The sequence below is a fragment of the Camelus dromedarius genome, chromosome 16, assembly GCF_036321535.1.
Source record: "Camelus dromedarius isolate mCamDro1 chromosome 16, mCamDro1.pat, whole genome shotgun sequence".
NCBI lineage: Eukaryota > Metazoa > Chordata > Mammalia > Artiodactyla > Camelidae > Camelus > Camelus dromedarius.
In genome coordinates this window covers 40,864,772-40,887,153 of record NC_087451.1, presented here as the reverse complement: position 1 = coordinate 40,887,153, position 22,382 = coordinate 40,864,772, and the positions used below count along the sequence as shown (strand labels likewise).

The 22,382-nt window shown below is 48.4% G+C and overlaps 2 protein-coding genes across 5 annotated transcripts in view; both read left to right on the top strand.

Annotated features, from left to right (window-relative positions):
- Positions 1 to 8,969, top strand: part of TLK2 (tousled like kinase 2) — a 101,514-nt gene extending 92,545 nt beyond the window's left edge. For all 3 annotated transcript variants that reach the window (XM_031468832.2, XM_031468830.2, XM_031468831.2), the window contains 3 exons: positions 2,344 to 2,455; positions 3,921 to 4,028; positions 6,212 to 8,969. In XM_031468832.2, the coding sequence (XP_031324692.1) occupies positions 2,344 to 2,455; positions 3,921 to 4,028; positions 6,212 to 6,385 (394 nt within the window). In that variant the 3' untranslated portion in view covers positions 6,386 to 8,969. The remainder of the gene's footprint in view (positions 1 to 2,343; positions 2,456 to 3,920; positions 4,029 to 6,211) is intronic.
- An 8,917-nt stretch (positions 8,970 to 17,886) lies between these two features.
- MRC2 (mannose receptor C type 2) overlaps positions 17,887 to 22,382 on the top strand; it is a 56,062-nt gene continuing 51,566 nt past the window's right edge. For both annotated transcript variants that reach the window (XM_031468844.2, XM_031468843.2), the window contains exon 1: positions 17,887 to 18,542. In XM_031468844.2, coding sequence (XP_031324704.2) covers positions 18,422 to 18,542 — 121 coding nt within the window. In that variant the 5' untranslated portion in view covers positions 17,887 to 18,421. The remainder of the gene's footprint in view (positions 18,543 to 22,382) is intronic.

The following is a 22,382-nucleotide window of genomic DNA, read 5'->3' as shown; positions in this document are numbered from 1 at the left end:
AAATTCTGGAAACAGGTCTATACCTCTGCTGTATAAATTCACTGGAACTTGGATTTGAGCTTTTCATTTGATAGCTTGTTCTTTTTTAAAGGTAAAGATTTTTCATGTTTAAATTAGTTCTCATTGCTGCCTATTGCTATATTTGCTAAGCTGTAGAAATTCAGTGGTTATAATTTAAATAAAAATTATAATGTTTGGGTGTTGCTTCAGAGTAATCTGGGGAAGGTGGAGAGGGATGTCTATGAACAAAAATTAGCCACGTATTGGTAATTACTGATGATAGGTAATGTTTATTTGCAGATTCATTTTACTACTCTTTCTACTTTATATTTGAAGATTTTTTTCATAATAGAAGGGTAAGGTAGAGAGGGAGCTGCTGAGAAAATTAAATTTTATGGATTTCTGTGTTTAAAAAGTCTCCAGATTGGTGTTTATAATCAACACCCTCAGTATGTCGTCATCTTCTTATGTCTGAGAGAGGTACAGATAGGATGGAAAGACATTAACAGATCTTAGGTGACTATTTGCAGTATTTGGTTGTTCCAGACTTCTTCTACTTTGAATACTACTTTTCAGTAAGTAACCCATAGACTAGGCCTTGAGAATAATTTTTCTCCATGAGGACTTTATCATGATGGAATATGCAAATTATGTTTTGTTTTTTAAACACAATTTACTATATAGTATCTTAGAACTGTCTTCTACTCTCCCTCCCAAAGTCCTTGATAGGGAATTAGAATGTTTATTATTTTCAGTATTATATGGGTGAAGACTTAGTGTGTTTTGTCATTTACAGATGGGGAATCTGAGACCTAGAAAGTAATATGCCAGGCTGGTACTGTTAAGGGACGATGTCTTTTGTATTCTAAATATTTGTCCAGATTATTGTTCTGCATTTGGACAAGTTCAACAGTTTCTGTTCTGCCTCACCACAAACAAGAACTTCTTCCCTACCACCTCCACAAAAGTCATAAATACAGTAAAATTACCATTTTAGCATCAAGGTTCTATTTGTTATTTATCCAAGATCATATTTAAATTATTTATACTAAAGAATCAAGGACCATGAAAACTTAGGGTTCAGGGAGGTTTTAATGGCATTTGGAAGAGCTGTATTTTTATAAATTCTTTTCCTGTATTTTTACTGCCACCGCCCTCCCTCCCTCACTTCATGAGTCCTCTATATTTTCATTCTTCGATGTGTGTTTTGGCTGAAAGCTTTCATTGTGAAATAATAATCTAGGTCTGTGGTCTTAATCATCTAAAAATGACTGTTAAAAATAATAAATAAGAAACAAGAATGTGAAACTAAACTTCTATTTAAAAAAAAATCATCTGAACCTGAACATTTGCCTCTTAACTCTTGTGATCCCGTTCCAGCTATACATTTAGATTTTTATATCAGAAGCACAGCAGGGTTTAAAATAAAGAGTTTTCGCAGAATTGATTTTGCCAGCATGAAATCTGCAGAAATTGATCTGTTATCTTCAGAATTCTGCCTTCCAGCTATGCCATGGCTAAGACTCCAGGCAATGCGTAGAAGCATATTTCTTTGGTTTTCTAAATGCCAAGAGGCACTTACCTTCCACACCATACAATTTGGTGTGGTTGGCTGTCCAGCTAGTCTCTTTAGAGGCCAGGGGTGGGTAGGGAGGGGAGGAATTCAGATGAGGAATGAGTTGGGCTAACAACTAGTAGTTTGTTTGACTTTTTATGCACTATTTGTTATTCTTCCAGTAAGCCCCTGATCACCCTTAAAGTAGGAAATGTGAGATATCCTTCGATAATTTGAACTTTAATGTCACCATTGATTATATATTGCGGTTATTTCCACTCTCGATTTCCAAAAGAGGCTACCTTAAGAAGGCAGAACAGCCACTTCCCTCAGAGATTTGTACTGGGTCTTGAGTTCATTTGGACTTTTAAAATTGTTGTTTATTATATATATGTGGGTGGGGAGGGCCATGTGTGAACGCTGTATTTTCTGCTCAGTTCTGCTGTGAACTTGAAACTGCTCTAAAAAAATAAAGTGTATTAAAAAATAGTTGTTTATTTTAGCGACATCTTCAACCAGCATGAAAGGAAATCACATCACTTCTAGTTACATTTTAATGTTTGTTGCTGCAGCTGTCATAAAAGAATACACTTCTTTTGTGCTCCTCCCTCCTTGCTAAAACTTGTTGAATGACACTTATATTAGGCACAGCCCTGGGAAAGAAGGCGGAGGTGGGTGAAGCAGGAGATAGGGAGAATATTTACCTCTTTCAGTAAATTGAAAAGTATATTTTAAGGCTTAATAATAGGGCATTACTCTTAAGAATTTTTATTTCCCTTTTGTCCCAGGTATTTACCACCAGAGTGTTTTGTGGTTGGGAAAGAACCACCAAAGATCTCAAATAAAGTTGACGTCTGGTCAGTGGGTGTGATCTTCTACCAGTGTCTTTATGGAAGGAAGGTAATGAAGAAGGTTGGATATGGTGGCTTCCGTCGTGGGTGGTGCATGTACATGGTGGTGGTGTGTGGATTATTCTTTTAGAATTAATTATTAGGTTATACAAAAGGGAATCCTGAACTGACTATATACTTCAGTAAAAATTTTTTTTAAAAAATGGGAAATTCTGAAAGTTGTGGTTGGAAGAAAGTAGAGTTAATTATAAAGGCTGTATGCATAAACAGAAATTCTCAATCTTAAGGGAACCTAATGAATTCTGCTGGGCTGTTGAAAACATTCATTTTTTACCTTTGTCAACTAGATCCAGTCTATGTTTTGATTCTGATAATATGTATAGGGAATTATATGAAATAGTTTATTAAAGTATACGTCTTCCAGGAGCCATTCCTAAGGGTCCCAAGAACTGAAACTTGAAGTATTTGCAGCTCTTTATTCCCAACCACTATATTAGTTAGAGCTTTTATTAATAAAAGCATGCTTTATATTTCTGTACTGGGAGGTGATGTCAAAATATTTGTTGTTAGTTCTGATAAAGGCAGTATATTACTTGAACAAGTAAAACCCTAGGTTGTAAACTACACCTAGTGAATTTTCATATTTGCATCTTCCTTGTGAACATGATATCTTATAAATGTATATATTAGAATCCAGTTGGATATTTATATTCCTGTTCCTGCTGTCAGTGTGTTTGTATGTTTTAGTGTTCCCCTTTAGACTTCTCTAATATTTTTTATTACAATTTCCAGACCAAAATGTTAATTCAGATTTCAGCTTCCTCTTTAACTTTCCCTTGGTGTTTGTTTATCTTACCTACCTAGCATGGGGAAACTGTTCAGAACTAGTTGGGGTTAATTGTTATTTATACTCTCATATTGTGGAAGTGTTGCTGGTAATGGCGGTAGAGGTTAGCTAGAAAGAATTGTGATCTCAGTGGAAACACTGTAGAGATGAGCATGAACTTACTTTTTTAACAATTTATAGAAAATGGCAGTTTGTGGCACAGATGAAGCCATTGAGTAGCCCTGACTCGGTTTTTTTCCCACTTTGTCCTTATCATTTTTCTTCTTGTACTTCCTTTCCATCTCTTTATCTGTGTCTTGGGTCTGCCAGTGGCACACATATGTATTGTTTAGGCTCACAGGTATCACTCAGAGCAAAGGAAATTGCCGGTTCCTGCTCTGAATCTTTAACTTTGCTGTAAGCAAAGCTTAGCAGAGGTACCAGGATATAACAGATGCTGCTTCTGGTCCCAGCTCTGCCTTAACCTGATGTAGGACTATGAGCAAGTTACTTAAAGTCTGAGCCTTTCTGTCCTTTGTAAAATAAGAGAATTAGAGGAGATCATCTCCAAAGTTCCTTCTAGCAGTTCTTGTTGAGATGTTTTCTTCCTCTTCCCTGTGGTTTTTGAATTGTGTTTTCTTTAATTTTAAGTAGAGACCTACATTTGATTTTTGTTTTTATATGATAGCCTTTTGGCCATAACCAGTCCCAGCAAGACATTCTACAAGAAAATACTATTCTCAAAGCTACTGAAGTGCAGTTCCCGCCAAAGCCAGTAGTAACACCTGAAGCAAAGGTAAGTTTTAACCCATTGCCCAGCAGAAATGACCGCTTTGCTTTTTCTATTATTTCTCTGAGTAATTTCTCCAACCCCTGACCTTCTCCTCTCTCCTGACACAAAACAAGTATTTATTGAGTGTCTCTTAAGTACTAGACACTGTTCTGGGAGTGGAGAAGGAGCTGTGAACATGTAGCAGTGACCTACACAGACAGGGTCCCTGCCCTTAAGATTACATTCTATTAGGTGAGATAAACGATAGCGGAAAAGGAATACATTTCAGATGGTGATAAATGTTATGAAGGAAATAAATCAGACTAAGGAGTGGACAGATGGGAAGTCCTTTTTTGATAGCATGGTCAGCTTTGGCCTCAATGATGAAGTGACTTTTTGAACACTCTTGACTGATGAGAAGGGGGGAGCCATGTATAGATTCAGAAGAACAACATTCTGATTAGAGAGAAGCGAATAAAGCTCAGGTGTGGGTGTGAGCTTAGCAGGTCCACAGAGCAGGCAGAGCAGGTGGAGAGTGGTAGGCGAGGCAGCAGGACAGACTGAACCGTGATGGAAAGCACTTGAAGGTTTTACTCAGGGCAACTGTGTGATTTGATTGCTGTTTTAAAAGCCTACTCTGGCAGCTCTGTAGAGAGAAAACTCAAGGCAAAAGGAGTTTGATTGGTATCCTACCCAAGAACACCTATTTCCCACCAGCTGCAGGTGTCTCACTAAGATAACTTCATTTTTAAAGGCCAAGGATCATTGTATTCATTTCTGTGAATTTGTTTTTATCTTCCAGATGCTTTAATGAAGCAGCTACCTATAGGTGTCTTTGCTTTTGAGAAACCAGAATTGGTGTTATACTTTTGTGTTTTGTTAATTAAACATGTTAAAAATAGAAGATCAGTAGTTCATTTTATGTTTTAGGGTTTTTTTTTTTTTTTAGTGTACCTTTATTTTTATTTTTTTAACAAAGAAAGGTTTATTTTTTGGCCAAACAAGGAGAACTGGTGGCTCATGCTCAAAAAACCCACACTCTAGACTTTCAGAGCAGTTTCAGATTCACAGCAAAATTGAGTGGAAAGTAAGCATTTCCATATACTCCCTACCCTCCCGACTCTCTCTCTCACACACACACACATACCCCTTCCCCACTATCAATACTCCCTGCCCTCCCTCCGCCTACACACACACACACACACACACACACACACACACACACACACACACACACACACACACACACACACACACACACACACACACACACACACACACACACATCCCAGAGTGGTATGTTCGCTACAATTGACACACCTGCATCGAGGCATCATCATCACCCTAATGTAAAGTATGGACTTTGGATGATACTTATGCTTTAGATTTTTTAAAATAAATTCAGTTATTCAAGGTAATTATGTTGTAAGACTTTGACTTAATAGAACTGTCTGGATAAAAAATAGAAAAAGACAGATCTATGTAAGGGCCTTTGTGATAAGAATTGTAGAAACTGAGGCTACATAACTCTTCATACCTAGCACAGAGGAAACCTCTGTGTTGGTAGTAATTTAGGATTCTGAATCAAACTCCACTCACAGTATGTTTTTATGTCTGCAGTACTCTTGGGGAGACAAGTTCTGTTCGTGTTTTCCTTTACTGCTTAGGTGTGTGCCTGATCATTTGCTTCATGATCTTTCAGGGAAGAATGAGATACACAGAGAAAGCACTTGCCAATCTGTGACACACTGTACTGTTGGTCAGTGTTGGTCACCTTCCCCTGCATGTGCTGACAGTCTGTCACTGTAATTCCCACTTCCTCAGGAAGGTCACATGAGACCGTGGTGGTAGATGCAGGACTGTGAAGTTAGACTGTGCCCATGCACACCAGCCAGGCAGAGAGATTTTTGTGCTGGTCTTTGTACTTTGGGGGCAGAGGTATTAGAGGTCATGCCCTGTTCTCCTCGGGGATGGCTCAGCCACTTTCGCTGGGGAAGGAGTCAGTGGCCACAGAGAAAGGCCGTTGACAGCATGTCTCCTCCCTTACTCGTCTCTGGTCTGCCTGGAGGTTTCTGGGAAAGGCCCTGAGCCCCTTCTCTTTAGGAGACATTGCTCTGGGCCCTGGCAGCCGCTCCAGAACTTCTGGGTTCCCTCTTGGGGTGCCAGGATTATCTGCTCCATGCTTCTTCAAGAAACTTTCCTTTCAGGCGTTTATTCGGCGATGCTTAGCCTACCGAAAGGAGGACCGCATCGACGTCCAGCAGCTGGCCTGTGACCCCTACTTGCTTCCTCACATCCGGAAGTCGGTCTCCACGAGTAGCCCTGCTGGAGCTGCTATTGCATCAACCTCTGGGGCGTCCAATAACAGCTCTTCGAATTGAGACCCACTTCTAGGCCACGGACTGTTTGACACGCACAGAGTGGACACATGGCATTTAGCAGCGGGTTTGGAACATAGCGAATCCGAATGGATCTCATGAAACCTGTACCAGGTGCTTTTATTTTCTTGCTTTTTTCCCATCCATAGAGCATGACAGCATCGATTCTCATTGAGGAGAAACCTCGGGCAGCTCTGGCCAGGCCTCGTAGGAAAAGGCCCCGCCCAAGGTTCCGGCATCAACGGCCACTGCGTGTGGCTGCTCTGAGTGAGGAAAAAATAAAAAGAAAAACTGGTTCCATGTACTGTGAACTTGAAAACATGCAGACTCAGGGGGGTCCCTGATGCAGTGCTTCAGATGAAGAATGTGGACTTGAAAATACAGACTGGGCTAGTCCAGTGTCTATATTTAAACTTGTTCTTTTCTTTTAATAAAGTTTAGGTAACATCTCCTGAAAAGCTCGTAGCACAAAGGCTCAGCTGGGGATGGTGTTTGACTTTGGAGGAAAAAAGTTGCTATTGCCCGTTAAAGGCACTAGAGTTAGTGTTTTATCCCTAAATAATTTCAATTTTTAAAAACATGCAGCTTCCCTCCCCACTTTTTTATTTTTGAAAGGATACATTTGGTCATAAAGTGAAACCCGTATTAGCAAGTACGTGGCAATGTTCATTCCAATCAGATGCAGCTTTCTCCTCCGTCTGGTCTCCTGTTTGCAATTGCTTCCCTCATCTCAGTAGGGAAAAAAATTGAGTGGGAGTACTGAGATGTGTGGGTTTTTGCTGTTGGACAAAGAATGAGGTTAGAACTGCAGCTTGGAGTCTCTCTAGGTTTTCGACTATTTCTTCACAATTTGAACACTTGACGGTTGTCCCTTTTAATTTATTTGAAGTGCTATTTTTTTAAATAAAGGTTCATCTGTCCATGCAGTCCTCTTGGATTCTCTGAATGTAGTAACTATTGAAACTGTTCCAAAGGTAGGCAGAAAATGGGCTGGGGAGCCAAATGCTCCAGGGATCAGGAATTCCTACCCACAGTCTCTGTGTGCTTGCTAAATGGTGTACATTTCTTGTTAACATGATATTAAAACTTGATCAGCACATAAGCTTTCCTCTGTTAGATCTTTTGGCAGGAAACAACCTTCAAGCCCCTAAATTTTGTGGGTGTGTGCTGCTGTGTTTGTGTGTGCAATTATGCACACACGCACTTTGTCTAACTCACTTTAATAGATTCATTAATGAAGTTAAAAAATAATGTCAAAGGAAATAGGTATTTCAAATATGAACATGCTTTTGGATCTAATTTTTTTTTAAATGTAGTTGTTTCTGAGATGTACGATCAACTGAAGATGGAGCTGAAGTGGGAGCTGGGTGGCCCCATCGTGCCCTTGAAACAACAGAGCGCTCGACAGTCAAGGGGGACGGAGGCCAGAGCCTGAACATGTGGTAGCCAGCTTGGAATGTTACTGACATATGTGGCAAGAGGGCTCAGCCAGAAATATTTAAAGATGCAGCGTTCAGGCATGCGAGTTCCCTGGGCAGGGGAAGGGAAGTCAGGAAGGGGTAGAGAGCGCTCAAATAACTCACAACTCTAGTATTTCTTTTACATGTGAAAAATGCCAGGGGTAACACAGTTTTTAGGACTTTTGTTTGTTTTGTGGAACTGTCCCAGTCTCCCCAGGATCAGGCGACCTTAAGGAAAGATGGAGTATTCCAAACTGGAGACAGGTTCATGGGTAGATATTGTGGAACTCTGAATGGAAGGAAGTCAGTTCCAGAGCCCTCATTGCCCCCAACTTTCCAAAGCTATTTGATTGCAATATATATTTGTACACATGTGTGCACACATGATATATGTATGTGTGTATATAGTGTCTTTTTTTAAACTGTTACTTTCAAGCTGCTAAACAGAGTACCCATGGGGTCTCCAAGGTTGAGCATAACAGCAAAAGGATGGTGTCTGCATACATGAAGAGATGGATGAGGTTGAGACCATGTTTAAACTAACTCAAGATAATTAAACTTTATTCCTGTTTTCCTCCCTCTCATTCAGTGATCTTGCAGTTTTTTGGGTTTTGTCTTTAAAAATTTTTAACTTTCTTTTAAGGGTGAAGGAATGCTGCATCTTTAAACCTTCCCTCTAGCTTCCTGCCCTCTTTTCCCCAAGCACTATGAGTGAAGCTGCAGGACTTTTATTTGGTGACCTACCTTTTCTGTCCTCATCCTGTAGAAGGGATGCCCTTTCTTCCTGCTTTTATTGGGCCTACAGCTTGGTTGGAACTGACTGGGCTTGGTTGAGTCTGGGCAGGGCCTCTTTCCACTGCATGGATAAGCCCCAGGGAACATGCAGAATGTTGACCTTTTCTAGACTTGTAAGTAGCCAGTGAAATCACTAAGTGGAGTTCTTCCATGACATATTTTGTTAATATGGGTTTTACTTTTTCCAAGGATAATCCATTATTGCCACAATGTTGATTTACTTTAAACAATGACAAAAAAATGTGTATTAATTTGTAATTAAACCTAGCCAGACTGTTTTGGCCTTTCCCAATTTAGGGGGGTGGGGAGGATATTAAAATAAGTTTTAAGAAGTGAATTTCCCAGCCTCTTGATTTACTCTAGTTCTCCAGCTTCAAACAGGGCCCCTACCACCTAGGGTGTAGCTGGAGGCCTCCTGGCAACTGGCTGAGTCCCAGTGGATGTCACAGGCATGATGGGAATATGTGGATTCATGCAACACCTTTTGTACCCCTGATGTGCCAACAGCTCTGCTTGTACGTGGGAATACAGTGGTGAACAGAATGGGGAAAGCCTAGCCATGAGTTCACAATCCAGGGGTAAAGGCACTGGGCCCCAGGAAAGGATGGAATACAGGGGTCAAGGGGAAGGAATTGGGCTCTGAATTTCCCACTGTGACACGGAGAGCTTTAAAGAAGACTCACCAGTTAGAGCCGTAGGCTCCCCCCTTCTGTGCCTGACCTGGACATGTCTGCTGTCTTTTTTAGAGGGCTTGTTTCCTGCCTGCTTTCTAGTCCAGGAAGGACAGGTTTTCTTCCAGCTGAGAAGATAAGCAGTCAAGGAGCTCTTGTGTTTCTTAATTTGGAAAATAACTCTAGACATAGTTATATCCTAGAATCCTCAAGCTAGAAGCAAGCTTTGGGTCTAGCTCCTTGCTTCTACAAAGGTGAAGTTTACAACTGACTTGACCCACCTTGGCAATCTTTTGCTTTCTGAGAATCCTTCTCTCCCTTACTCATCATTCCAATTGCCTGAACTCTCTTTGTCTGTAATTAAAATCTGCCTGGGGTAAGCGGGGGAGAGACACGGTGCACAAACTAGCTGTTCTGTGTTAGTTTCTTAAGGCATAAGCACCTGGAGGTTAAGAGCCTGGGCTTCAGAATTAGACCTAGTTCAAATTCCACCTCAGCAAGCTTCAGGAGTATCTCCTTGCATGGTTGTAGTAGAGTAGAAAGAAGGCATGTAAAGTGCCTGGCACGTAAGGGAATAAAAAAATGTGGTTTTAAAAAAGATCACAGGATCTAGTAAGTGAGAGAGCTGGTCCTCGAACCCCCAGGTTCTCTGATTGAGGTTCAGAACGCTTCTACTCACCAGGTTGTCAGATCCTTTTGCCTTGGGTAATGATGCAGACCTCTGGGGAGCTTTCCTCTCTGGCTTGAGATTCAATTCAACATCTGTCCTACAAAGTCAGCAGTCTTCTTTTACCCTGGATCCAAGACTGCTTCTGGCTTGGTGTGGGAGGAGCATCGTATAGGCCCGTGTGGCTGCCAGGCTGGCAGCATCAGCATCACCTGGGAACCTGTTAGAAATGCACGTTCTCGGCCAGCCCCTCTAGTTACCTGTCTCCCAGATGGCGTGAGCACAAGCCCTGATGACCTTCTTATCATCCACCCCAATGAGGGGGCAGTTGGAGGGTAGCTCTCAGGCCTTGTCTAAACTCACCTAGCTGGAAGACTAAGGTGGCTCTCTTACTTTGTGGGTTAGGAACAAAAATCAACTCTAAGCCCTGGGCTGTCCTAGGACTGATGTCACCCACATGCTTTTAGAAGGTTTGTTTCCTGCCTGCCTTCTAGTCCAGGAAGGACAAGTTTTCTGTAGCTTTGGACAGCTGCCTTGGTACCTAACAGTATACTCGAGAACCATTCACTCCTCTGGGTAAAGCTTCCCACCTTTGGCCTTCTTTTAAAATATTTATAACAGCTCATCAGTACCTTCTTATGAATTGATTGATCTCATTTTTCTTTTACCTGAGGGTTCCAGAGCTGCAGGAGGACTGAAACCTAGGTCTGCTTATGAATCCAGCCTGGCCCTCTGGATCAGGGCTGAGGACAGCCTGGGCTGGACTGCAGCTGCTTGGAAGGGGCCTAGGGAAGAGAGGTTGTGGGGAGAGGAGGAGGGTTAAGGACGAGAGCGGGAAGGGACTCTGGCTAGTGCTGAGCTTTGCGGGTGGGGTGGCAGAACCTGCCAGAGGCTGGGAAAACAGGCCTGGGAGCAGGTCTGAGACATGGTGGGGGCAAGGAATAAAGAGCCCTATTGTGCTGGGGAAGTTCGCAGAGGCCCGAGACAGGCTGGAGTCGGCGGAGTGGGTGTGTGTGATGCTGGGCAAAAGACCCCGTGGTGCGAAGGGGTCAAAGAGCAGCTGGCTGGCCGACTCAGCCTCGCCCAGCCCTGGCCACCGGTCAGGCCTCCTGGGCATGGTGGGAAGTGCCCAGCTAGAGAACTGGTAACTTCATCCTCCTCGGCATCCAGGCACAGCCTGCAACCATGGTGGCCTGTGTTGTCCAAGCCTTTTCACCCTGAAGGCAGTGTGGGGAGCAGGTGCAGAAGGCAGGCAGGGGCTCCTGCACTACTGCTTTGCAGAGAACTTTCTCAGCTGTGTTGCTTCACATCCTAGGTGTAGGCAAGGTAGAAGCATCTCACTGATTTTATAGATGAGGAAACTGAAGCCCAGACAGATTTGGTGACCAGCAATAGGCAGAGCAGGGTGGAAGAGGAGGGAGTGCAGGCTGAGTTTTGTGAAGTGGATCCTGTGAGTGCCATCCTTGGCCAGACTATGGGGTGGGGGGTGGTGGTGAAGGCTGCACCTTGGCTCCAGCTGGTCACATGCCTTGCTCTAACCTAGGGCCCCACTCCCCTGGGCTCCCTTCACTGTGTCCCTCCCTCCCTCATGGCTAGCCCTTAGAAATCTGCTGAGACCCAGCTGGCCTGGGCAGCAGCCCTACCTCTGCAGTCCTGGGCTGGAATTGAACTGGTGGGAAGGTGGGGCCATGGTTTCCCAGAACATCCCTGCTTCAGGTTCCCTAGGCCCTTTTAACCATGTCACCTTGCTTTATAGATGAGAAAGCCGAAGAATCCTGTTCCACCCCAACCCTGGGCAACTGTAGCTTCCTGGTCCTGTGTTCTGATTGACAAGTGGGAATCAGACCATCTGCCTTGACTTCCTCATGGTTACTGTAAGGTTTGAAGGGGTGAGAGGTGTACAGATGTGTTTAGCAACTGAGAAAGTTAAAAATAGAGGGTGTTCTAGATGCCTCCTCTGTGTCACAGGGGCCCTTGGAGAGAGGTCTGCAGGACATAGAAGGCCCTCCAGTGCGGGTGGGCCCTGGCCTGTTTCTGGAAGGAAGCCTATCCTATAGTCAGACCTGAGCCTTGAGCCCTAAGAGAAGGGCATGCCACTGGGAAGCATGAAAAGGAAGATCTTTCCCTACAAACGAATTTCAGGAGCCATTGCTTCTTTGCATCTACAGATTCTCAGAACCCTGCCCACAACTGTAACGCTAACCCTGCTCCTCAGCCCGAGGTAATTAGACAAAGCTGTGCCCGGTTTTGGAATTTGGAAGAACAAGATGACAGGAGAGCCTCTAGTGAGGACTGTGTTCAGGTCACAGCTCTAAACCTGCTGTGTGACCATGGGCCAGGCACTCACACTCTGAGCTAGTTGTCACAGCTTCAAACTTCATGCATCTTCTCAAAACACAGCTCTTGAGAGCCTTCTGTTAGTAACATGCTAGGCTCCGGGAGGTAAAAAGGTGCATCAGACTTGGCTCCTGCTTTAAGGAATGTTATCATTTAGAAACAACAAGTCATAAACGTAAGCTGGGAGGTGATAAATTCCACAAGAGTGAGATTAGGTCCCTGGGGACTTGGGAGACGGCATTGAGCTGGGCTTTGAAAGACAGGCAGGATGAAGCAGAGTGAGGGGTGGTGGTGTTTGCAGCCAAGGGTCCTTCACACTTTCTGGGCTCCTCTCAGGAAACATTTGTCACACCTGGGTCTCCGTGCTCTCTCTCACCTCCAGGCATTCACTTGCAGCCTTCTTTCCTCTGGGGTCTCACTGCACCGTGAACACCTCTCCCTTCTCTGCCTTCTCACATGTGTGTGCTCACTTGGCATCAGGAGAGGAGGCCCCTTGGTAAGCCCAGGGCCCAGCTGGAGGAACAACAAGTAGTTGGCCTGCTGGAGCACGGTGCCTGGAAGGGGAAGTTGGGCTGGACAGGTGGGTGTGAGGGAGCTTTGATGTGAGACCAAGGAGGAGGTCAGGGCAGGGTGTTAGATGCAGGCCTTTGATCAGGGAGTGAGCAGGTCGGAGCTGGGCAGGGCAGCCCCGGAGCCTGCACAGCTGGTTCCAGGTCTTCAACAGCAGTATTTTTCAAATTTGATGACAACTGTAATAAGAAACACTTAACATCTCAACCCAGTGCATATTTCACAGACTAGAACTTAGCTCATGTGCAATAAATACCTTCTGATATTTACTATTTTACTTCATTTAGAAAATACTGGTCATCACTCACTGATTCCCCAGTCCACTTCTTGCTGCTTCACTGGGGGCTGTGGAAGGTCTGGCCAGACTCTTGGAGCTGGAGTCGGGGTGGTGGGCCAGCTGGACGCAGCCACCTGCATCAGGGGCTCTATTCCACCAGGGGCCTGGGGTTGGATGTGTGGGTCAGGGGAGGCTCTGCAGATGCAGAACCCCCTCCCCACCTGCTCTGCCTCAGGCCAAGGTCTGTGAGCTCCACAGAAGGCTGTGGGAGGAACTAGGCCCAATCACTGCTTTGGAGGGACTGAGACTAGAGAAAACTTCATCCTGCTTGTCCTTCCTGAGTTGGGAAGAGAGCATCAGAGCCTCCCTCCTGAAGCCTAAGGTGACATCTTGAAGAGAGGGGTGCAGAAGCTGCCAGCCTAGCCAGAGCTGCACAGCAGAGTAGGCCTCAACCTCTGGCTCGCCCAGTCCTCAGTGCAGGGACAGGCTCAAAGGACCTACAGCTCTAGGTTGGGAGAGGGCCCTGTAGACATTCCTCTCTGCCTGCTCTGGCATTGGCTGGGGAGGGCAGTAGAAGGTTCCAGGAACTGTATCCCACTCAACTTCAGCTGGTTCTTCAGCTCAGCTCTGCTACCCCCTCTTGCTTGTGGTTGGTGCCTCTGCCCGTCTCTCAACCTCCCCTGGCCAGCTTGTTTCTGACCTGCTAAAGCTTCCCGAGTGGAGGCAGGAGCCAGCGAGGATCCTAGTGACATTTGATCTGTGAGCATCCTGCTCTGAGCTTACTCCAGGGCCCTGCTGATGGCTGTGGACATCACTGTGGGACTCCCCCAGCTGGGAGACCGTGTCCAAACTCTGGACTCACGGGGAGGAAGTCTGCACTTCCTGCTTCTTGGAAGGGGCCGTGGGGTAATTATCTCCTATTCCCTGGGAAAGAAAAAGCTGGGGTTTGGAGTCCTTTCAAAGGATGTCTAATCCAGGCCTTGAGCTGAAAATGAATGGATACAAACTCAGTGGCTCTTCTGTGAGTCGGGGGCTGTTCTGGGTGTCCTCTGACAAAAAGGAGTAAGGGAAAGAACCTAGGGAAAGTGGCAGAATTGTTTTTAGGTTATAGTTACGGCCATAATGGGGTAAGATCAGTCAGAAGAAGACAGATAGCCATAAAATTCCCCTGTAATGTGGATGTGGGAGAAACAGTTCTTTAAAGTTAACTGTCCCAAGATCACACAACCTGGAAAAACTGGACACTTGGGTCTCCCTGAACCCCATGCCTACCTTCTTCCTTCCATCTTAGGTTGTCAGTGCAGGGGACGAGGGCATAGCCACATGGACTCAAAGGGCAGAGCGCCTGAGTGGAGAGCTAAGGGTTTGAGATGCAGGAGCCCAGGAAAAGGGTAGAGGGGGTGGGATCCGCCCAGGCCAGCCTCATGCTTGACCAGACTTTTTCCCTGGCTTGGAAAGGGACAAGGTGAGGAAAAAATCTTAGCTGTCCCTTGAGGTTCACATCCATTGTCTAGTTGCCTCAGGTAAGGACTGGCCATATCTTTCCTTTCCTTATGTCCTCCTATCCTGCTTGGCCATCCAGTTGCATTCTTCCTGCCTTGTGTTTTTCTTTCCTAAGCTTCTGTTTTAGGCCCAGGTGTTGGGAGTGCCCACGGGCTCTGCTCCACTGGGCACCCTCCGGCTGGAGAGGCTGCTGAGCCCCAGAACCAGGGAAGAGGAAACTTACTCGAGAAGAACCCTAAGCACAGTAAGTAAGGACACCAAAACTTGTACACCAAAGTTCCCTCAAGTGGGGGAGGGTATAGCTCAAGTAGTAGAGCGCATGCTCGGCATGCATGAGGTCCTGGGTTCAATCCCTAGTACCTCCTCTAAAAAAAAATAAATAAATAAATAAGAAAATCCAACCTCTCCCCCATAAAAATAAAAAATAAAGGTCCCTGAGACTCAGAAGGGAAATGACCTGCTGGAGGACACGTGGAATGGCCGGTTGGAATTCCACCTCAATTCTGACCCCCAGGCCTGCATTTGTCCCACTGCCCCATGCTGGGCTACTTATAGACATGCATGTATTAGCCAACCGAAGTGAGCAGAGAGATGCTTCTACCTGGCTTAGCTTGCACTTCAGAATACCATTTTTATATACAGCTAAACATGGAGATGTTCAGACCAGGAAGGGAGGTTGTGTTATTCCCTCAGACAAAGGAAAACTCCCAGTGTTGCAATCCTGATAAAACTGACCTCTGCAGATCTCATGGACAGTGGGGTGGGGTGGGGTATAGAGGCAAGCAGGGTGAGGGTAAGGAGTAAGGGACCTGATGTCCAAATGGCAAAGATGGGGCTCAAGGAGGGTACTAACATTCCCTGAACATCTTTATCCAGGGGCCATGCCCTCTATTTACACAAAACATGTCATTCTCAGGACAAGATAGGAATTGTTACCTTGTGTACAAATACGAATTGTGACTTCAGAGCTTAAGTAACTCACTGAACGTCACAAAGCAAGTAAGTGGGAGAGCCAGGATTCTAACTAGGGTCGCTCTGACTCCAAAGTCTGTGCTCCTCTTCCTCTAAACGAGTTTTGATGAAATCAGCAGACCCACAGTGCCTGTTGCTGGCTGATGGTCAGTGTCTGTAGGAGAGCTGTGTCTCAGTATTGATTCCATTATAGTGAATATCATCTTGGCAGAAATCCCCTGGACTGGACAAGTCCCCAGCACCTAGCCTGGTGCCTGGCACATAGTAGCCCCTCAATAAATGGCTATTTGACTGAGCTGTAACAGGAATGGTGAGGGACTTGGCTGGACTCTCCACAGGGAGAATCGCCCAGACTCAGCCAGTGCTCTGCCCTGTGAGCTCAAGCTCTAGGACAGATGGTGGCCACAGACATGGGCCCAGGCATTTGGCAGAATGCAGCAGGTAACCCTGGTGTGCTGGAGCAGGAAGTCTCACCCTTGGCCAAGACTAGAACAGTGCCTCAGAGACTTGGACAAACATCTATCCCTGCAAGTCAACGCACTTTTGAGTTGCTAAGCCCTTGAGTGGCAGTCTTCTCTGCTTGGAGTCCCCAGCAGCTTGCCTAGGGCTGGCCACCAATGGTTGGTGAATGGGTGAGTGAAGAAATTAGAGCATCTCTTATGTGCTGGGCACTTGGTGCACTGTGCTGGCAAGTGATGAACTTTGTGGAGCCACGTGATTCACTGGTGATGTCAGGTGGTCAGCTTCTGCGCTGCTGGTTTGAAGAATGCCCAGACCTACTTGGGCTGGTGGGAAAGGGCAATCCAACCCTGTTTCAGAACCTGGAGGGCTCCTTGGGAGCCCTGCTTGAGTTCCCTTTCAGAGGCAAGGAGACTCCTGGGTGAGAACTGTGGCCAGCATATCCAGAGATAAGTGAGCAGATAGAAGCCTATAAGATGACTTTGAGAAGAAGCATCCCGTGTTTCAGCTGCTCTGACAAGAGAGGGCAGCTTAGATGAAGCTGGCAAATCCTGAACCTCCTTGCAAGTAAGAGGACTGTGAGAAAGGGGAGGCCAAGAGGATGATCTTTGAGGCAGCCCCAGGATGGCCAGTAGTCTGCAAGGCACTAGAATCCCAGGACATGCCCCCGCAAGAAGACGTGTACCAAAGGGGCAGCGAAGCAACAGTCACCAGAAGGGCCTTCGTTCTGGCAGATTTGCCCAAGCTGTCTATGGAGTACCAGGGGCTTTTCTGGCCTGACTGCTAACCAGTATTTAGGGCCAAAGTGTAGATATTGGGACTCTTTCCAGAGGACTCTAGGGGATTTTACTGGGTGCTCACTCTGGGGTCCTACAGCCTCTGGATTGATATTTGCAAGAATCTCAGCCCAGCAGAAATGGAAAGAGCTAAGTGACTATCTCCGCCCCATACTCTCATTGCAGTGATGGGGAAAGATTAACCCAAGGCAAGGATAGTTAAAAAAAAAAAACAAAAAAAACCCCACAAAACATTGAACTTGTTATTTCCAAGAATAGCACCAAGGTGGACAGCACAGGAAACAATGAAATTTACATTACAGTTTCATAGTGTTTTTATTTGGTTGCTCGTTGTGGGAGAACATGCATCTTCTTTGCATTAGGGTCTCTGTCTCAGGCTCTGAGCCCAGAGATCCCAAGTGATTTTTCCAAGGTAGCTCAGGGAATCAGAGGTAGAGATACGGCTGGACTCCAACGTCCTAACTCTCAGTCCTGTTCTCTGCTCTGCTGTGACCTGTTGCATAATATGAAATAACTGTGGCTCGTCTTCCCTTTTATGAAATTTCCATTTGGTCCTTTGCGACCAGCCAGCAGTCCTGTTGCTGGTGAGTGATGATGTCTGTCTTCCGGAACAGATTTTCCCTGAGTTTCTGGATACAGCCCCAACTAGCAAAAGCACTAACACCTCTTTGTGCCAGGGACGCTGACACGGGGGTCACGCAAATGCTAAAACAAGAGGTACAAGTGTCTGCGCTCCGCACATGGCACAGGGGCCCTGCCTCCCCCTCCCCCAGTGTTTGCCCTGATGGCCGAGCCTTGGGCTCCGCCCTTTCCCCACCAGACCGGGGGAGGGGTCCTCCTATGCGTGAAGGTAGCGGATGCTCTGTGGCTTACAGATGCTAAGCAGAAAGAGGCAGGATAGAGGGGGCGCCAGTGGCCTGGGTCTGGCCGCCTGGGTCAGCCGCGCGCCCCCGCGCCCGCCCCCGCCCAGTCGGGCCTCGCAGCCCATGTCCCGCCACGCGGTGAAGTTTGCTGAAAGTCTTGCAGTTGCTTCCCCGCCCGCGCCAGCCGGGGAGTTGTGACGCAGCGTCTGGGGCTCCAGGCCCGGACAGAGAAGAGAGGGAAGAAGAGGCGGGGAGAGAGGGAAGCGGAGAGCGAGAGGACGAGCGCACACCGGGGTCCTCGTGGACCCCGCGGTTCCTCCTCGCCCACCTCCCCTTTCCTCTCCCTCTCGGCGCTCTGCCTCGGGCCCCGGCCCCAGCCCCGCGCCCGCTCCTCCTCCTCTTCCCCTCCCACGCTGCCCGCTTCACTTCCCCTCTGCCCCTCAAATCCTCCTCCCTGGTTCTGCGCTCCTCCCTCCGCCCTCCCTCCGCCCGGCCTTCCTCCTTCCCTCCACCTCCCCTCCTCTCCCCGGGAGGCATCACTTCGTCCCGACCCGGAGGAAGACGCCAGCCCCTCGCGGGCGGTCACCATAGCCCAGCGCCGGGCTACCACCGCGCGCCGCGCCCGTGCACCCTCGGTCCCTGCGTCCCCCAAGCGCCACGCCGAGGGCATGGGGCCAGGCCGGCCGGCCCCCGCGCCCTGGCCTCGTCACCTGCTGCGCTGCGTCCTGCTCCTCGGGGGTCTGCATCTCGGCCGCCCCAGGGCCGCCGCCGCCGCCGCCGCCCTCCCGGGTAAGGCGCTGCCAACTTGGCCAACTTCTGGGGCCGGGCGCGGGGGGCGCCGGGGAGCGAGCCTCTGCCGACTTTTCCCTCCTTTTTTCCCCCCTCAGAAGCGTGTATGCGTGTGCGTGTGCGTGTGACTGGGTTTTTAAAAATCGTCTCCGCTTTTCTGAAAGCGGGGGCAAAAGGGAGGAGGAGCGCGCCTGGAGGTGGGGGAGGACCTGAGTGGAACCAGATGTGGCGCGCGGCGGGGGAGGGGAGCCGGGGGTCTTGAGCCGCCTCGGAGGAAGAGGGCGGGCTCCGGGAGGACCCCCGCGCCCGCCCTCCCGGACCACCCGGCGCCAGCCCTGCCCGGGCCCGGGGACCTGCAGGGCGCGTCCGGGGAAACCAGAGGCTCCGTCCAGGAGTCTCCAGGCCGGGCTCTTTGCTTTGCTGCAGGACCGTTGCGTTATTGTTGTTTGTGAATAATTTGTAAGGACTTGTTTGCCCTTCTTGGCACCTCGGAGGTGTTTATATTTTCTTTTCCACACTTGGTCTTCAAGGACAGACTGTGGCATACAGCATCCGCACAGCACCGCTTGAATCGAGCTCTGTGGGGCAGTTTTGTGCCATCAGGAGGATACAGCGATAGGCTGGGCACCGTGTGTGTGAGTGTGTGTGTGTGTGTGTGTCTGTGTGTGGTGTGTGGGCGGCTCTGACTATCTTGGGCAGCAGAAGAGCTGCTAAAGATGCAAAAACCCAACCAACAGAAAACAAAGAAACTGAAGCTGTGCCTTCTCTTTCTGTTACTCATTCAAAGGGTGACAGTGAAGTGTGTGGACAGACAGATCCCTCACCAAGAATCCGAGAGGGAAAGGGAACAATCTGCTTCCTGGGGAGGGTGCAGGAGTCAGAACTGGAACTGCTGTTGCAGCCCCAGTGCTGGGCCCATAAAGCCTAGTCTTGCTTCATACTCAATTTGGGGGTGGGGGTGAGTGGAAGGGGACAGTCAGTGCAGCGAGTGCAGTTTTGTGCAAAGCCCTTCTGGGGCCTCCAGCCATGGCCAGTGCTTGCTGGGTTGGCCTAGCTAGTGGGATGACGTGACACAGGCCACCAAGACATGTATCTGCCCCAGTTGTGCCCGTGGAAGAGGTGGGGGTCAGGGTGACGCATGTTCACACCGAGCAGAGCCCCCTCCTGAATTCCAGACCCACCTGGAACTGAATGTCAGACAAACAGACCAGGCGGCAACTCCCTACCCACATAGGTCTAGGCACACAGGCTGTCCCCTCTGCCTCCCTGCACTCCTGCCTGTGTCTTGCTCCTCTGTGAAGGAACTCGGAAGGCTGACAGGGTGGGAGGGGTGGAAGAAGATGGCCATTCCCAGAGCCCCAGAGCAGATTTTAAAGCCAGGCCCTGGGAGAGTTGCGGCCAGAGTGCTGACTCGGCCTTTCCCCCCATGGAACCTTTGACAGAGGGAGCTGGAAATGCCTGGTGAGAGGCCCGGTCTGGGAGGACGCCTGGAGTGCCCCTCTGCCTCCAAGTCTCCTCCCGGCCCTCCTTGCCCTTCCTCAGCCTCTGTCCCACAGCCTTGGAGGGGCCCCTTCCCAGTGGTATTGCATTAAGTACCCCCAGAGAAGGTGTGCGCAGGGGTTGGGGGAGGGAAGCTGAGGATGGTGTTGGGGGTGGAGGTGGGGGTGGCCTGGTTTCCAGGGCAGCCATTGAGCAAGAGGAGGATGAAGTTGTTACAGGTACCATCCCTGCCCTACTCCCTCTGCCTAGAATACTTGTAGGTCAAATTCCTTTCGCATCCCCTTGTACCTGATGAATTAAGTGGTTCCTGGGAAGAATTTATCAGCACCAGGATCCAAGTGACCCAAGGAAATGCCTGTGGAAGATAGGATTTGGCTTGGCAGGCCAGCGCTGCAAGGGTGAAACTTGTCCTGGGGGCGGGGTGTGGATGGTGGCTTCCTGGCCACCAGAAGAGGAGAGGATGGGGCACCGCAGCACCCCTTGGGGGTGGCGGAGCAGCAGCGCCTCCTTGGTGTGGGATGGCAGAATCTGTCTTTTCTCTACCTTTGTGGCATACCCCACAAAGTGTGTGGCTGAAAACCTTTGTTGATTGTAGTATTGATGCATTTTTGTAGCATTCTCTGCTCAGTGCTGAGCCAAATACCTGGGGAGGAAAGAAGGTACAGAGGAGTATAAGTTGCATCCTTGGAGAAAAGAAAATTTTGTTTAAGGCAGGACAAACTTTGTGGGGGAAAGGGTCACCAAGCCTCGGTGGGACCAGGCTTTGCAGAGGCAGGGAGGGGAGCAGAAAGGGTGAGACGGGAAGGTGGGCTAGGCTGTTCTGGGGATTCAGTGGAAGCTTGCTGGGCTGGGGTGGAGGGTTCCTGAGTAGGGTGGGGGAGAAGCTCAAGTGAAGAGGAAGCTTCTTTGGCCAAAGGCGGGAGCCTCTTGCTGTCTGGCGGTAGGGGAACCCTGGAGCACCTGTGGGAGTTTCTGAGTAGAGGAGTGAAGTTCAGATTGGAAAGAGGGTTGCTGGGAGCCCCAGGGATCAGGCATCCGGGTCTGGGAGTGAGAAGAGAGTGAGAAGACCTTGGTAATCCTCCTGAGGGGACAGGCTCTGCTGTCTAAAGGACAGGGAGGGAGGCATTCCTCTCGAAAGGCATCAGGTACTTGCTGCTACTGCCAGAGTGGGCCAGACAGATCCCCTGCACTTCCGGCCAAGTTCCTGGTGAGTCATGGAGTTCAGAGCCTTCTTAATCCACACCCCCCTCCCCAAAACTCAGTCTTCCTTGCTCCAGCCCGCTCACCTTCTGTGAGCTGCCAGGGCTGGAGTCATGCTCAGCTGAGCTGTGGTTGGTGCTAGGATCCGGCCCTTTCCCGGGCTGACCTGGACAAGGTGAGGGCACAGGCAGGGGAGGAGGAGGCTGGGGTCTTGGTCCCCACTGTTCACACAAGAGGAATCTAGTTTTCTGATGCCTGCAGAGTATAGTGATTTGGGCTGATGAAATCATTCAGAAGTACCGTAAAATTCTCAGAAGAGCATTCATTTGGACTCACCACTAATTTAAGCATTAAATAATCGCACCCTGTAAGGATGAAGTGGTAACTGCTGAGGTGACCATTCTGTATGCTCTGGGTGCCGTGCCGCGTGCTGCACAGGCAACGGCTCGTCCACCTCTCACAACCCTGGGGTGTGTTATCACTCATTTTACACTCTGGTAGTCAACAAATGAGATGTTAAGATGTGTGCCCAAGACCACACCAGCACACCGCTAGGAAGCGGTGAAAGTGATACTCGAACCCAGGTGTGTCTGCCGAGCCTGAACACTTCAGTACCAGACCAGGCTGCATCTCTGTAATATTAACACTGCTGGGGTGTGTGTTAGGAAAGGCTGGAAGATTCTGCTTCATTGGTTTTTCCTCTATAACTGCAAGCCTCTAGAACATCCTCTTGATGAATTTTTTGAGAGGAAACCTAGGAAGGGGAAGAGTGGGTGGCCCTCAGTTGCACCCCAGCTGTCTGGGTGCTTGTCTCTCCCCCAGTCCCAGGGGGCCCCAGAGGCAGGGACCAACCCCCCCTTGGTGTCCTCAGGGAACCTGGGGTGTCTGCTCTGGGGTGGCATGGATAAGTGAGTGACTGAGAGGGCCTGATGGTGGAGGGACCCCACTTCCTGGCAGTCAAGGATTCATGTTCGTTCATTCACTCAGTCAGTGGGTGTTTACTGAGGCTGCGCGGCTCCGAGAGCAGGATTGACTGTGGCCAGTTCTCTTGAACCCATCTCCCCTGCACCCCCAGTGGGGGTCCCCAGACTTGGAGGGCCTGGGCATTGCTGACCGGAAGTGGCCCTTCCTGTTTAGTCC